This window comes from Hippoglossus hippoglossus, chromosome 6 (genome assembly GCF_009819705.1).
Source record: "Hippoglossus hippoglossus isolate fHipHip1 chromosome 6, fHipHip1.pri, whole genome shotgun sequence".
NCBI classification, from domain to species: Eukaryota; Metazoa; Chordata; class Actinopteri; order Pleuronectiformes; family Pleuronectidae; genus Hippoglossus; species Hippoglossus hippoglossus.
Window position 1 is genome coordinate 16,212,245 of NC_047156.1, and position 15,992 is coordinate 16,228,236.

At 39.2% G+C, this 15,992-nt stretch overlaps 2 protein-coding genes across 4 annotated transcripts; one reads left to right on the forward strand and one right to left on the reverse strand.

Annotated features, from left to right (window-relative positions):
- Nucleotides 1-1,457: 1,457 nt before the first annotated feature.
- parp16 (poly (ADP-ribose) polymerase family, member 16) lies at nucleotides 1,458-6,763 on the reverse strand. Of its 3 annotated transcripts, XM_034588775.1 has the most exons (8): nucleotides 6,662-6,680; nucleotides 5,175-5,328; nucleotides 4,805-5,001; nucleotides 3,530-3,667; nucleotides 3,234-3,440; nucleotides 2,937-3,108; nucleotides 2,702-2,846; nucleotides 1,458-1,909 (listed from the first exon to the last, which is right to left on the reverse strand). In XM_034588775.1, the coding sequence occupies exons 3-8, from the start codon at nucleotides 4,991-4,993 to the stop codon at nucleotides 1,774-1,776; spliced, it is 987 nt and encodes a 328-aa protein (XP_034444666.1). In that variant the 5' UTR covers nucleotides 4,994-5,001; nucleotides 5,175-5,328; nucleotides 6,662-6,680; the 3' UTR covers nucleotides 1,458-1,773. The 3 variants fall into 3 exon arrangements, with proteins under 3 accessions (XP_034444666.1, XP_034444667.1, XP_034444665.1); XM_034588776.1 differs by lacking the exon at nucleotides 5,175-5,328 and having other exon boundaries at nucleotides 6,662-6,763; XM_034588774.1 differs by lacking the exon at nucleotides 6,662-6,680 and having other exon boundaries at nucleotides 5,175-5,492.
- A 1,807-nt stretch (nucleotides 6,764-8,570) lies between these two features.
- scamp5a (secretory carrier membrane protein 5a) lies at nucleotides 8,571-15,496 on the forward strand. The gene is made up of 7 exons (XM_034586985.1): nucleotides 8,571-8,750; nucleotides 9,672-9,752; nucleotides 9,924-10,043; nucleotides 10,879-11,035; nucleotides 11,121-11,222; nucleotides 11,828-11,945; nucleotides 12,522-15,496. Exons 2-7 carry the CDS (start codon nucleotides 9,746-9,748, stop codon nucleotides 12,708-12,710), a joined length of 693 nt encoding a protein of 230 aa, XP_034442876.1. The 5' UTR covers nucleotides 8,571-8,750; nucleotides 9,672-9,745; the 3' UTR covers nucleotides 12,711-15,496.
- The last annotated feature ends 496 nt before the right edge of the window (nucleotides 15,497-15,992 follow it).

Below are 15,992 nucleotides of genomic sequence, written 5' to 3' on the forward strand. Positions count from 1 at the left end.
CTGGAACAAACGAAAAGTACAGGAGATTGCTATGAAAGAGTGGCCTTCACGTAGATTTTGATGTAAGGGGAAGAAGCTGCAGAGAACTGAATAACCTCACTCATACCCTCGAAACAATATCAATAAATATAATACAATATATATATATATATCTGTCTGTCCTGACTCTTATAATATATATAGAAGACATACAATTATCTATGTGTATAAATATATATATATATATATATATATATAAATTCTTTTAGACAAAGTTGTAGCAGTGACAGTAGACAACTCTTCAAATATGGCTGCTGCTGCAAAGATGTTGCAGATTGTATAATGTGGATGCTTTACATGCGTCTTTGACCTGCAGCACAGAGGATCTGTACAATCACTCTAGTTTCATGATGAGCCCCAATATTAGTGTCACCAGGTCAGAATCTGAATGTGGAATATGATCACTATCTCTCCGTCTGATCCTGTGATCAAGTGAAGTTGACCTCTTGACTATAAACTGTCTTCATTGTTTCATCTGGAACATTAGTCCAACATTTTGTCATGCTCAGCGTATGAATTCTTGAGTTATGGCCAAAACATGTTTTATTTTGGGAAGTCACACTGATGTTGACCTTTGAACATTTAATGTTGATGTTCCTGATATCAGCTGTATGGACAAAAGTATTGGGACACCTACAGGAGCATTCACATCCCATTCTAAATCCATGGAGTTGGTTCCCCTTAGCAGCTTTAACAGCTTCCACTCTTCTGGGAAGAGTGTGTCGGTGGGAATTTTTGCCCATTCATCCAGAAGACCATTTGTGAGGTCAGACACTGATGTTGGTCGAGGGAGCCAATCTCCGTTCGAGCTCATCCCAAAGGTGTTCGATGGGGTTGAGGTCAGGGCTCTGTGCAGGTATGTCAAGTAACTGGCCCGACCACGCCTTTATGGACCTTGATTTGCGCGCTGGGGAAGAGTCATGCTGGAACAGAAAAGCTCCCGGCCCACCGTTTCTGTGAATTTGATGCCAGAGGAAGTTTTGTAACTCAGTTATTGATTCAGCAGAGCATCTAATTCTGTGAGCGTTTTAGAACAACCCATTATTTCACAAATATTTGCAAAGGCAGACTGCATGGCTAGGTTGCTTGATTTTATACACCTGAATTCAATAATTAAGAGGAGTGTCCCAATACCTTTGTCCATATAGTCCAAATGTTTGGGTGGACAGGCGGAAAAACACAAAAACATAATTTGTCTATTTAATGAGGCATAAAAATGAGCATTTAAAGTGGAACAATGTTGTTATTGCCTGATCTCCAGTCTGGCACCAGGAGTATGTCAAGTCAGTATAATTAGGTAATGTGCTCCTCAGTGAATAATAAGTGAAAAGACGTCTAATTGTCTGTCAAGGGAAAGTTCACTGTGTGCAACGGTTAAAAGACCGACCCCAGAAAACTAAAACCTCACAGACACAGAGCTTATTTATAAAACTGAATCTTTACTAAACAATACAAATTACAGAGGAAAGTTTGCATAACATTCTAAAAATGCAGAATGATCTTCTGACACTTTCAACAGATCTCAATGCAGAGTAGCAGCTATGGGTGCTATTTGAAAAGATATGTTATCTTTGTATAACAGTAATCTGAGCTACTTATACATAAATAAAGAAGAGAACAGTTTCGAAGGGCAAACAATGTAAAGGTGCATCTTTGCTCGGGCCTTCGGTCAGTCTCGGATCAGGAAGGCACCGCGGATAAAGCAACATCCAGACCGTGTGTCCCGTTGTCTCATCACCTGAAGAGTCTGCTCCAAAAGGATACGAAGGTGTTGGAGTTAAAGGCACCGATGAATATGAGCAGCAGAAGGTAGAGACTCATCATGATAGCAAAATGGTGTCGCGTGAACCAGGATGAGCTGCGGGAATGTCTGAAAAGAAACACAAAGCAGCCTGGTTTCACAACTGCAGAGACATCTGCATTTATTTGCTTCCAGAAATATATTTCTTTTGAACAATTAATCATATTTAATAAGGAAAATGTTTCCCGTTTTCACTATTTTCCAAATTAAAGTTATTTGCAGATTAATTGATAATGAAAATAATCTTTACTTGTCGTGCTATATTTCAGAACAGTTTTCTACAGGGCACAAATTTTAAATATCATTAAAAGTAAAATGAGATAAACATTTTTTTAAAGTTATCTGTTAACCTCTGAGATGTTATACATATATTCTCCTTTTAGTTTAGTTGATTTGTCATGAAGCACTAGTAACATTGAAACAGAACTTCCACGTATTTTCTGTTTTTAACATTTTTGTCAAAAGCCCAAAGAAATGACTGTAACTACTTACAACCTCAAAACCAGCAGCTGATTAAATAATCACTCAATAATAAGAGTTCCTTATGAGCCTGGTTATTAATGTGTTTATTCATGTGTTTAGGATGATTTGAAATATTAAAAATCATCACAAGTCATCATAAGAGGCTCCACTGTTAGAGATGGTGCTTGTGACCGGGAGCTACATACGGAACATGGCTAACATAGAGAGGAAAATGTGTTAGCAAACCATGTGATGACCACGCTAAAGAACTAGCAAGAAATGTTTCCTTTAGTAAAGATCTTAATTTGTTGTTTTAAATAGCTTATCCATACTTTTTGTGTGTTTAGATCCTTTGCCACCAGTGACCAATAAACTACATTTGACCTGTGAGACTTTTACCTGGACAGGTGCCTCTTCTGAGAGTAAACAAGCAGGTACTTGACTCGCAGAAGCTGATTGTTGGTGACAACAAAGTACTTCTGTGGTACGTCGCCTCCTTCACTGTTCTTTGCTCTGGAGCGCTGACGGTCGATGGTTTCAGAGTCTGAAACAAGTGTGAGGTTTTGATATGCAGCTATTTAAAACACGTATGATTCATGTTTTCTGAATACTACACATCACATGGGGTTCACACCTTTTTTCTTGACCTGGCACTTAACATCTGGATGATCAATGACTTCACACAAGGCAACGCAACTGAGCAGTGAACCCAGGAGACTGTCTCTCCAGCTGCTGCTGTGGGGACTATAGAGGACAGCCATGCTGAGGTCACTGGTGAGGTAGGTCCCCTCTCCAAACACTGAGTTCTGTGCATCCAAAAACAGAAATCAGATTGAACAGATGTAAGTTTATACGTTATCAGTCAGACACAACCAGGCATCTTTGATTTCCACCTGGTCTTTCATCCTGTACAGTTAAAGAAGGCACTGACCTTGTTAAGGTGACAGTGCAGCCCGTTGTGAATGATTGAGTGAAAGTTCTCCAGACGGCTCCCGTGGAATGCATAGAAGACGTCTCGTCCTGCCCTCGTCTTCTCGAACCTGGCGTTCAACTGCTCACAGTAATCCACCTCAAAGAGGAAGTCTGGCACAGGTGCAGAAATCCCTTCATTTTCTGTCAAGTTGCACAGTTTGGCATACTGGTGGAGAGCAGAGAAACAGACTGCCATTAAAACAATAACCAGTTACAGACACTGTGATTTATGTATTTATAGGTGTAATGATCTACCTCATCCTTCTGCAGTGTCTTCACAGCAAAGCTGTTTGAAGAGAGAATCCAGTGTGTGAGAGCCAGATGATGATCTGCCTCTCCAGGTCGCAGTCTCACCAACTCTCTGACACCAGGCAAAGACTTCACATCTCCCAGCTACAGAACAAAAGAAACTGTTTTGGTGCAATGGCATACATACGTTTCCCTTTCAGTGAAATTAAAACTGTGTTGTCCGTTTTTCTGAAACTGAGTCATCACCTCTGCAGTGACGTCACCATCACAGATTCCTGTATCATCTTGAGTATGACACAGAAACTAAAATGCAGATGTGTAATGAATAGATAGTAACATATGCACACGGAAAAATCTAATATTTTTAATACATTTTATTTACCATTTTTTTATCAAATATTTTGAATGCTCATTATATAAATTAGAATATAATACTAAATATATATAATATACTATAGACTGTGTCCACTTTATTAAGAACAACTACATATAACATCCATCTTCTGAGGAAACTGAAAAGATCTCAAAATCTTTATGAATTCAACTGCCGCTTTAATAGTGTGTGTAGAATATTTTTCATTGTAAATAAACAGTTTTGCACTCGAGTATATAGGTGTGTGTGTGTGTGTGTGTGTGTGTTAGAATATTGCATGTGCAGCCTCTACTGTTGTCTTACAGTCATTGAGCTATACCTGATAAATGAAATCTCAAAATGTTCCTACATGCCAGTGTTCTATAATGTTAACAGTCTTTCCTTTTTATTTATCACTTGAAGCACTGTTGTTTGTTGTATGTTCAAATATTGTTTATAAAGCAGTGTGTTTTGAACTAAATGGGTTTTTGTTGTTTTTTGCCATGGTATTGAATTGGGTATTGAGAACTGGGAAATTTCATGGGATCGGTATCGACTACAAATCGTTTGGTATCGTGACATCCCTATTACCCACCATTTGTGTTGTTTATATATTTGAAACATTTTCTCAACTACTTGTTTTAAATGTGCCTTTCTTAACTGTGTTTGTGTCTTGTTGTTCACCTTTATTTACTGACACACTGCCGCCTTTAACAGCACATTACTGCCACCAAGTGTACATGTGTAACATGTGTAACATGCCATATGCAGCTTTATTAAAAAAAAACTAAAATGTCACTGAGTTCTCGGTTTACCTGATGTAGTTGTTGCTTCATTGACAATAACAAAAAACTAGGTTGTTTAAAATGCACATTCGTAAAACGTTAAGCAGAAATATAGATTGTTCAGAAGCTATAAAAGTTTCCTACCAGCTCCTCAAAGTCCTTATTGTCATCACTTATGTATCTGGGTGGGAAGGGTCTGAGCAAAGAGTCCCGCTTGTAGTTCTGTGCAGCAGCAACAAACAGGCTGCAGCGGAGGTCTGCTGCAACCGGGTCTCTGTGCAGACAGGAGCACACCAGCTCTCTGACGGCTTCGGTTGGGAGCGGAGGCTGCATTCCCAGCTCTGCAAACAGAGGAGATAAGATAACACACTAGTGAGAACAGCTGAAACACTAAGTTAACACTTCCACATACAGTACTGTGCAAACATTTATCGGATTTAAAGTAGCATGAGGATGCTTGAAAAATAATTCCATGAAATGGTTTTATGTATCAATAAGCGTCATGCAAAGTTACTCAATAGTTTCTTCTGTTGTTTGTCTTTTTCATGTAATCTCAGACTGACTCCATGACAGTGAGATCAAGGCTCTGTGGAGGCCACACCATCTGTTGCAGGTAGAGTTGAGCGATCTTTCCCACAGTCAGATCGTCCTGTTGTAACACTGTGAAACTGCCAAAAGTCTGTCCATGATCTCCTCGCTTCTGTTTCAATATGTGCAAGCATTTCAAAACTCAATCTGATGGTTATGTTATCAATTAATTTATTAATCTCTGAGTAACAAGAAATACCCCAACATAATTTCCAGAGACCAGAGAGGCATTTTCAAATATTTAGTATATTAGCAAAAAAGCAAAAAATACTTGAGAAGCTAGAGTCATTAAATATTTGAACTTTTGGCTTGAAAAAAATTACTTCAGAAAAAAATAAGTTATCAGAATGACAACAGGTCCACCTCATCGATTAGTCCAAAATGTGTGGGGATGGGTATTTCAGCATCTTGTCTTCTTTTCTAGTCTTCTCCCTCCTCTTATTCTCTTACTTCAAAACATAAGACATTTTCTAATGGTAACACCAAAGACTGTAAATAATGATATAAGGGTAACACACACTTTGGCATTGAATCATGTTCTTCTCGTGAACCTGATTATCAGACACCTGACATAATTATTATTTACGTATTAAAGTAAAAAGATTTTTGTAGGTGGCTAATGTGGAGACCATTTTAACCATTTAATGTAAATTAAACCATGGATACCTCTGCAGATTACTTTCTCCATTAGCTGATTGATTGTTTGGTTGTTGTTTTAATCGGAAAATAGTGAAAGTCTTCACACTTGCCCAGAGTGTCACCCTAACGTTTCTGCAGCTACAGGTTGAAAAAATAAAATAAAAGTAAATTAAGAGGAAAAGGCACATTGTCATATATGAGAAGCTGGAATCATCAAGAGTTCTTTGGAATATTTGCATGAAAAAATAAATAACTTCTGGATTTTCGGTCAATCAACTATTCACTAGGTGTTTCAGCCTGATTTATAGACTATAAGATGGTTTAATATAATCACAAAGTTTGATATAGTATATGTTCAGTATATTTGTAAAGTAACAACAGCTGTCAGTGCAGTAAAGTATTTTCCTGACATACAGTGCAGTACAGGTAGGAAGTAGCATGACAAGACAACCCTCAGGTACAAGTAGGTAACAGTTGTACTTTAGTGCAGTATTTGAGTAGCTGCATGTGCTGAGTTAGGACTCCACTAAAGGTTTAACGTTAGCTGACATTAGCAACATCGCTTTTTACTACTTGGAATTAGCAGGGTCGACGCTAGCTAACGTTAGCTGAGCTACAACAAGTGCACAGCTGAAATATCTGTCGTCGAGTGGCGTTACTGACGATAAATACAGATTTGTTGGACCACCGTGTGACCCTACGTGTTTCACAAACACACCCCAGACATGTTTCATACGAGAAAAACAATAGTTGAACATGATTATTGGCTCTTACCTTCCGTCCTGCTCCACTCATAACACTACAGGAAATGCTAACCTTAGCTTCAGGCGCTGCTGTGTTCATGTGGTCTAGAAAAGTCGGAAGTTTGGAAGCATCGGGAACAGAGATACGTCAAATAAATTCGCTAAAGGAAACACGTTGGACTCGAGTCAACGCATTGATGTAAGAGTAGAAAATAAAACTAAGAAACGTGGAAAAAATAATAATAGAATATTGTTGTTGGTTTTCTCCTTCTCGTTATATGATGGGCTCTGGAGTATCGAAAAATTCCAATTTTCGAGGGGGCGTAAAAGCAGCATCCATCATAACTTTAGTGATTTCTCCTGAACTACCAGTTTATCAGGAACACCCAGCTGGAACTAACACAACAGTCCTGTAATAAATCCTCCCTGTAAGAACGTTTTAATTATCTATTTTAATCAAAAGAATATGATTCAACTCTAGGAGAACTTTGGAGGATGTAGTTTGCTCTTGAGTTTAAATAGTCCACTATACTTTTGCCAAAATTGTTTTTTAATTAGTAAGTAAGTAACAAAGTCTCTGCATAGACTGTATCATGGGTCTGGATCTCCCCCAAAACCCCTCAAACCTTGCAACTTCAGCTCCTTCTTCTGCTACAGTCCTTCAATGGCACATAAAACAAAAGCTTGTCTATTGGAATCCCTCACCTCTCTGTTTGCAACCTTTTACCATATGAACCATCTTTGCTTCTCCTCTGGTAGTGATCTGTTGACTATTCAGTATGCAAACTTAAAATAGAATTTGCAGTAGTATTTGCATAACTGAGCTTGAACTTCCAGTGAACAGTCGACTTCCTTTACCTTTTATTATGAGACACATATTGTGAAGCCTCATATGGTCCAATAATAATTAATAGTTTTTAGATCAGATATGAGCAGTTAATATCTTTTAAATCAATTAGATTTAATTAAGGTGATTTAATGTCAGTAAAATCATGTGTTTGGAAATTCATTCAATGCTGCTAATTCCCTGCTGGTTTTATTTTTCATATACTGTCACGTCTGTATGATCATGAAACCGGTTTTGAATTTCATTTTGTGTGGTATAAAACGTCTTAAGAAATCCTGATGTTACTTGTTTATACATGTAAACATCCTGGTAAACAGGTTTCCCCCTCTTGTATCACAGTGACATTCTTCTCCATCAGAGCAGATCTGTCAGACATCTTGTAAATAAGGTGGCTCTGAAGTGCAAATCCAAACGTCACATCACAAAACATAACAAATGAGCAACCACAACATCAAATCACATAAAGAGATTTTACCTCCACCAAGGAGGTTGTATGTTTTCGTCTGCGTTTGTGTGATGCAAAAACTACTTGATAGATTATCATGAAACTTAATGGAAGGATGTGGTATCAGTCATGGAGGCACTGATTACATTTTGGCATGGATCCAGATCAGGGAGCAGATCCAGGAATTATCTTTACTTTCCTTGACATTGTGAGATACAGTGTTTCTCAACATTTGTGTCGATTTCTCAGAAAATGACTGATGGATTGTGATGAAAGGGAATGTTTAGTGGACTGATATTTATGAGTGTGTGTAATTAGGTGCAGATCCAAATAAATTTAAAAAAGTCACATTTTGTCACATGAAAACTTGAAAACATAAAAGCAGTAATAGGACAATAAAAATAAATGAGAAGTATACATGAATATGAAAACCATATATTAATATATTACACCTAATAGTAGCTAACAGGCAGCCAATCAGATCCGTCTATTTGAGGCCTCTTCGTTTTCAGCACTGTGGACAGCATCACGGAGGGGGCGGGGCTTGTTGAAATTCTTCTGCTCTCTGATTGGTCGGCTTCGGACCAGCAACAAATCCCTTGTTATGTTCCTTGAGGCCCCGCCCCTATGCTCCCACCCTGGCGGGGAGATGCGTGCGTGAAAGAAAAAGACCTGACGTCACGTGACCGCCTCTTACTCCCGGACCGACCATCATCTGAGGATAAAGACACTTCATTTGTCCCATCGAGCGCCACGTTCCTCTGGTGTGAATCCGTAGGATGCTTTTTAAACGAAACGGGATTGTGGCGACATTGTTGCACTGAAGCGGTAAGGCGCTTTAACCATTTTCCATTCATTACTCTGCATCCAGGGAGAAAAGAGAGAGAGATAGAGAGAGATAGAGATAGAGATAGAGAGAGAGAGAGAGAGATGGGGGGAGGGCAAAGGGATTCAGAGTGTTAAATAAAAAAGATTATCTGGCTTCAGCAAAACATCCAAGTCTGTGTTCGCGCCGATCATTGTCCGGATGATGATGGAGAAGAGGAGGAGGAGGCGGCGGCACCGTGTCGCACAGGCTGAAGGACGCTTCTCCATCGTCTGTGATATCACGATGCACTAACGCAGCATCCCTGCCATCGTCCCGGAGAATCACACATTCCGGGACAATGCTCGGATCACTGTGCATTAAATCCACCAATATCGGTGCGTTTGGTTGTGGCAGGGGTCGCTTTGATCTGTGGGAGAATGATGCCCTTCAGAGCTGCTGCCACATCCTCCATCACGAGCGTTGAAATGCGGTCGGCGGACACAATCAAAATTACTTTTAGGGGAGTTGATGTAATCAATAGGAGGTAATAGTAATAAAACTACCACCTGAAATGTATGGTCCTATCTATAATCTCTATAGGCCCGCAACACGCCTATTGTACCCACATAGGTTATGCATGGGAATCACGACAAGGCCACAGTGGTAGTCAGAGCGAGCACAGACCCACACAGCTGGAATACGTGGTGGAGAAACCCACCTTCATCACGTCGACACAATGAATGATGCTCCCAGATGTGTGGATGCCCTCAAAGGCTTGGGCACCACCTCTGATCAAATCATGAGGGGATTCAATGTCGTTTATTGTAATGAAGACAGTGTGTGCATGATGCTCCACAGGGAGGAGGCCTATAGGACTGTGGCCTGTTGGCTAACAAGGAAATACATGTGCACTTAATAAAACTGTTTATTGTTGTTTGCAGTCTGGTTTTCAAGGCAGCTGGTGTTGAAGTTTGCGAGTCTTTTTGCAAGTGGAGGAAATTACTGAGCGGTCATCATGGCAGGTAAGATTGGCTTCCTGTTCAGCTGCTGCATGCATGTGATGTAGGGTGTTTGGACAGTGCACAATGAACCCGTGTATAAGGCTCAGTTGTAATCCACTATTCAGCTATCATGACTAAGTGTGAATTCAGCGTGTGTGGGCAGCTGGGCTAAACTGTGCCTTTGTATCGTAGAAAACAACTTCCCTCCCCTGCCTCGATTCATCCCCCTCAAGCCATGCTTCTACCAAGACTTCAATGAGATCCCAGACCAGCGTCGCACCATGTGCAAGAGGCTCTACTACCTGTGGATCTGTAAGTGTGCCTGCAGTAAGAGTTTGTGTGCCGACTACTGGCTCCCAGGTTGGATTTGTGTGGCTATATGAGCTGTTAACCTGTGCACTGCTTCTGATCTCTCCTGTCACTTTGTTTTACCCTAAATATTATTACTCAGGCAGTCCAGTAAAGCTGTGGGACCAGACTGACTGGTCTCACCACAGGGCACGCAGCCAAATTCATAATTTATTTTCCATTCTCTTTAGCATTTTTTTGCATAGAGCTCATGTCTCATGTGACACATTTGCTATTTGATGTGGGATTTTAAAAAAAAGAAGCTAATTGCTACATATTCTCTGGTTCCACCTATGTGAGGATCTACTGCTTTTCTATGAAAATTCACTTTCTTTTGGTCTGTTGTTCTTTCAAAACGAGATATGTAGTATTTATAATTTACTGCATGATTTTTATTATTACACAGATCAAATGACTAATCATGAATCAATCAATAATCTGTAAATAAACAATAGTTTGAGCCCTAGTTATAACAGTAGATAGTAGTAATGTTTCAAGTTGTGATATTCTCATGAGCATCATGGTATCTTTTTCATTACCACTTAGGTTCTGCCATTTGAAACCAAGAACGTAAGTCTGGTATAAAAGTAGAGTAGTCTACACGTTTGGTACTGGTTGAGTAGAAATTGTGTGCTGTGTGTGCTAAATGAACTAGCTTTGAGTATTAGATGAAATTCATAGTTATTCAGTTCTGCTGAGTTATGATTGATATACACGTGTGGGTATATCTACCATGGAGGTTTTATCCTTAGTCTGTCATGTTCTGTTCGTCTTTGCTTCTCCCCTGTGTTGCTGACAGTGAACAGCGCCACACTGGCTGTGAATCTGATTGGCTGTCTGGCATGGATGTGCGGAGGTGGTGGAGCGACCAACTTTGGCATGGCCTTCCTGTGGCTCATCCTATTCACCCCCTGCTCCTACGTGTGCTGGTTCAGGCCCATCTACAAGGCCTTCAAGTGAGCGGATTCCACTCTGACCACACACACTGTCTGCTTCTGCTGAATCACATAACTCAGGACGTTTGTTCTTCTCTCTGTGCAGGACAGACAGCTCCTTCAACTTTATGGCTTTCTTCTTCGTCTTTATGGCCCAGGTGGTGATTAGCATTATCCAGACTGTTGGCATTCCAGGTTGGGGAGTGTGGTAAGAACTTTCAGTGGATTGGTAAATCAAAAACAGATAATTAATTTTGATTGAGTAAATTTAACAAGATTAATTAAAAACAATATAACCTTTACCTTTGGCCGCTATTGGTCTCTCAATCAAAACGATAACAATAGACCTAGTTTGACGATATTGTGAAGCAGAGTAGGATCATGGGAGTTGTGGTCTTCACCGACGTTTCTTGTCCCATAATCTTGTGTTGTCTGGTTCCCCTGTGCGTTTGCGCTTTACTGGTTGAGCTTCAGCGACACAATGTACAGCAAAAGGCAATGAATAATCATGATCTTTTTCGAGTGACCAACACAAACAGTGGAATCAAAAAATGTCTTACTGTCTAGCAGTGTGTTTTTCTTCCTTTCTTTGCTAACAATATGGCCATACCGACCTAGAAGGGGATTTTCTGTCAGTGTGTAAAAAATGGGTACAAAACGTTATGCGTTTTAACAGTGATTATGTCCTGTCAAACAATTCTCCAAATATGTGGCTACCACTAATGCATCATTATATTCGTGTTATGTCATAAGTTTGTTACGATGATGTTGACTCTCTTATTGTCTCCCCCCCCCCCCCCCCCCCCCCCCCAGTGGCTGGCTGGCTACCATCACCTTCTTCAGCACCAACATTGGGTCAGCTGTGGTCATGCTGATTCCCACCATTATGTTCACTGCAGTGGCTGTGCTCTCCGTCATTGCCCTCTCAAAGGTGACTTATTCTGTACATGTCTACTTTTTCTCAGGAAAACAAATGTTGCACATTGTGTGGCCTTTTCCAACACTGGCCCCAACCCCATAATAATACAACCAATTTCATTATGTGAATGCTCATTACATGGTAAATCTTCTCATCTCGACCAACTATCCAACATGACATGAATGCAGCAAATGTATTTGCACATGTGCAAACAACTTTAAATAAAAAAAAAAAAAATCGAATTGAATTGAGTAAATTCAACTAAATTAAATAAATTGGAAGAAGGAAAAAACAGCCAGCTGGCTAACGTGCTAACTGGCTAGCAGTGCATCTTTCCTTTCTTGCCGCAGACGTTATAGCAGCTCATCATACAACACATACAACTTAAAAATGTACTTTTTGGTCAAAACACCTATGAGTAAATAACTACATGTAAAAACAAATCAATAATATATACTGGTGCTGATCTCTGAGCAAAAAGTACAATTTCACCTCAACTTTTAGACTGTAGACTCTGGTTTATTTTTAACACAGTAAGGACAGTAAAATACTTTGTCAATCACAACCCTCATGCGCTGTCTTTTATAGGTTCATAACTTCTACCGCGGTAGTGGGGGCAGTCTGGGTAAGGCCCAAGAGGAGTGGACCACCGGGGCCTGGAAGAACCCCCACGTGCAACAGGCGGCTCAGCAGGCGGCCATGGGTGCCGCGCAGGGAGCCATACAGCAGGACCAGTACTCAGCAGCTCCCACCTACAACTACGACGACCCAATGTAGGACAGAGGCGGGGCCAGGCTGCCAAGTGGGAGAGATATAAAAAGGGATCAATTAAGACAAATCAGAACTAGGTGCCCTTCATTATGATACTGTACAAGCTGAGTTCAAAACGAACAATGTAGAGGAAAGTCATATTTCTTGTGGAATTGTACTTTATTGAATTTTGAGTTAATCCTTTTTATATTCCGTTCACATTTAAATCAGCCGGTTATTAAAAAGCTTCTTCTTTTAAATCTCTTATGCTGCTCAATTTTAGCTGGTCAGTGCGTGTGTTGCTTTTTAATGGAGACACATAATATAGCTAATGCTAATCCCCTGAGCTTCATCAGTTTATTTAGGTCAGTTCATCTTTGGTCGACACAGGGTGACTTCTCTGCCTCCGCCTGTGTCACACTTTTAAAACACTCACTTTAAATATGTTTTAAGAAAATACAACAGCTATTTCATTAGCATGTCTACGTCACCAAATGCTAAAACAACTTTGCCCCTAGTTCTTAGCGTAGGTTAGCGTAAAGACTATCCAAATGTTAAAAAAAATATACATCTCAACGAAACGAGATTTAATGTTGAATAGTGATCAAATATTGATTGATTGGTGAGCTTTAAATGTTTTTTTTGCATTTGGACGAAGCCAAGATGGTTATTTCCAGTCTCAGTTCTGTGCTAACAGGCTAGTAGTCGGATTTATCATACAGACATGAGTGGAATTGATCTTTTCATCCAAGTTTTAGCAAGAAAGCGAATTATTCCCAAAATGATTCCTTCAAATTTGTGTGTAGTTAAACTTTGAGGCTTTTATTTAGGAGAAACACTTTCCTTTCAATAAATATCTGTATTTTAACCCTATTCTTTTAATAGAGAAAGAAAAAGTTACATTTGACCAAAATCTTAATCAGAATCTAAAAAAATAAGCCAACTGCATTTTCAGCTTTTAAATCCAGTAGAAACAGTTTACACTTCATGTTTCAATGACCTGCTTTATTTTTTTCGATTCCATTAAATTCTGAAAAATGTCACATTCTCAGGAAATTTGTGATAGCTGGTTTTAAATTCTACACCTGTAAAGCCCTTAAAGTGTCAACGTCTCGGGCCGTTGTCTCCCTTCTTCACCACTATTTAACCCTTCTGTGTTTTGGTGTGTTCGGTTTTGTCGTTACCTCCTGGTTTCGTGTTGAGCAGGTTGATTTCAGTTAAAGGAATTATCATAATGATTACAATGATCAAGTGAAGCACATGCAGTATTTAGGATTGCAGTTCTTTGGATAAAACATTCCAAAGTCATTGTTGTACAGGTCAAAACGGACAGAAAACCAAAATGCTTGCAGGCTGAACAATACAGTAAATATTAATAATCATTGTTGTCGGTGGTCATAGCATTGTATGAAGTGATGGATGTTTCCTCCCTTGGCAAATTCTTCCACTAAACCCCTACATGTAAATGCTTAAATGGCTACTTGTTTCTGAAGCTCTGGATTTCAGGCCTTAGTGTGTCATTTCGTGGCTGTCGGTGTTATTCCATGAGTAGGTGTGATAATGACATTTATAAAAAAGAAAATATAGAATATAAAATTCAAGCCAATTATTAAAAGTGAAAGTGAGAGAGCCCTCGCGAGGCCTGACGTGTTTCGGAGACAGCGTCATGAAAAAGTTTGTTTTTTTTCCGCCTCGTGTCACTTTGACTCTTCAACACTCAGTAGATGGTTATTACAGTGAAACAGTATTAGACTTGAAACAAATGTGAAGTATCTGAATGCTCGTTATTTCAAAACCCGTGAGTCGTCTCGTCTGATCGTGATGATGTGGTATTCAATAGGCTGTTTGTTGTTTTCCTTTTTTAGGCGTTTTTTGTACCAACCTCGTTTTTCATTTTTTGATGATATGTGTGTGAGTGTGACGAACATGTTCATTGCGTCTTTCCATGTCTGTGGAAAACCTATTTTTTTTTATTCAATTTGTTTCGGTGAAAATCTTAAGTAATGTTTGCACTGGGTTGCCTGTTGACATCAATGCAAACCTAATTCACAGTGAATCACAGTGTAGCAATACTAACATGACTATATTATAAACAGTAGAATTCTTAGGATTGAGTGGGGTTCTGTTGTGCGGGCCTCAAATATGGAGACAAATACCAACAACCGTAACATCAAGGGTTATGAATTAAAAAATGAAACAGGGGCCTGTTTTTTCCAAGATGGACACCATTAGTATAATTTTACAACTGCATAACATTCTCACCAGCAGATGCACATACAGTAGTTATAGTAGTAAAACATACCATTCACATGCTCATCTGTTAGCAAATGCACAACGTTTAGCTCTAAAAGTGTAAAGTTATGCACAAAGACGAACAAAGAAATTCTCTCTGTTGCAGCAGTAATACTCGTGGTGGGTGTTTGGATCAGTCTGCCACATGTGCATACAGCAGTGTCAACGTGTTTATGGAAATTGAAGCTGTAGTTGTCGTGTAGCAGGAACCTCAGTTTACTTCATCTCATGTCGCTGTATCAAAGCTTCTGGAAGCCATCTCCCATTTAACTCCCCCACACGTGCTGTATGTTGTTTGATATGTATTATTACCATGTACTATATCATGAGTAGATATAAATATATAATTACTTGAAATGAGGTAAATATTTGCTGTGGATAAACAAATGGGAACTTGCTCTAATTAGGTGAATGAGGAGGCTGTGTCTCCATGAGTGAAGTCAATGAGGAATACATTTTTGTGTATTACTTTTGTATTATTTCGTCTTACCCTGATAGATATTAAAGAGTTCTTGTTGCATCTGGTTTTGTTCTTGAATGCAGATGAAAGTCCTCCACACACACACACACACACACACACACACACACACACACACACACACAGTATGTATCCTACATGGCTGAAGATGTAGAGGATCCATGTTTCCAGATAATCTGAGAGATCAAATTCTCCTTAATGAATTGAATAAGATTAAAAAAAATAATCACTCAATAGCAATTGACATAAAGCTTTTCACATGTCTTTGGTTTCTACATTTCACAACTATACATTTAAAACATTTTCTGATCTTCATACGCCCTTCAACTAAATTTTAAATTGACGTCCTTTGTTAAAACTGCTTTAATAACTACAATATTTGTTATCACTTTATGGAAAACAGTGTGAAGGAAAACTGCAAGCAAACAATTCAGCATATAAGGAGAATAAAGGTTCCAATTCATTTTTCCTCTTAACTAGACCAAATGACAGCTATTTCCAAGGATTATATTATGATGAAACTACATAAAAATAAGGCA

Excerpts from the sequence above, each read along its gene's own strand:
- parp16 (XM_034588776.1), bottom strand. The coding sequence starts at position 4,993 with ATGCAGCCTCCGCTCCCAACCGAAGCCGTCAGAGAGCTGGTGTGCTCC. Across the intron at positions 3,109-3,233 it reads TGCACTGTCACCTTAACAAG|AACTCAGTGTTTGGAGAGGG; the intron begins GTCAGTGCCTTC and ends TTGGATGCACAG. Across the intron at positions 1,910-2,701 it reads CAGAAGAGGCACCTGTCCAG|ACATTCCCGCAGCTCATCCT; the intron begins GTAAAAGTCTCA and ends GTTTCTTTTCAG.
- scamp5a (XM_034586985.1), top strand. Across the intron at positions 10,044-10,878 it reads GCTCTACTACCTGTGGATCT|TGAACAGCGCCACACTGGCT; the intron begins GTAAGTGTGCCT and ends TGTTGCTGACAG. Across the intron at positions 11,946-12,521 it reads CCGTCATTGCCCTCTCAAAG|GTTCATAACTTCTACCGCGG; the intron begins GTGACTTATTCT and ends TGTCTTTTATAG.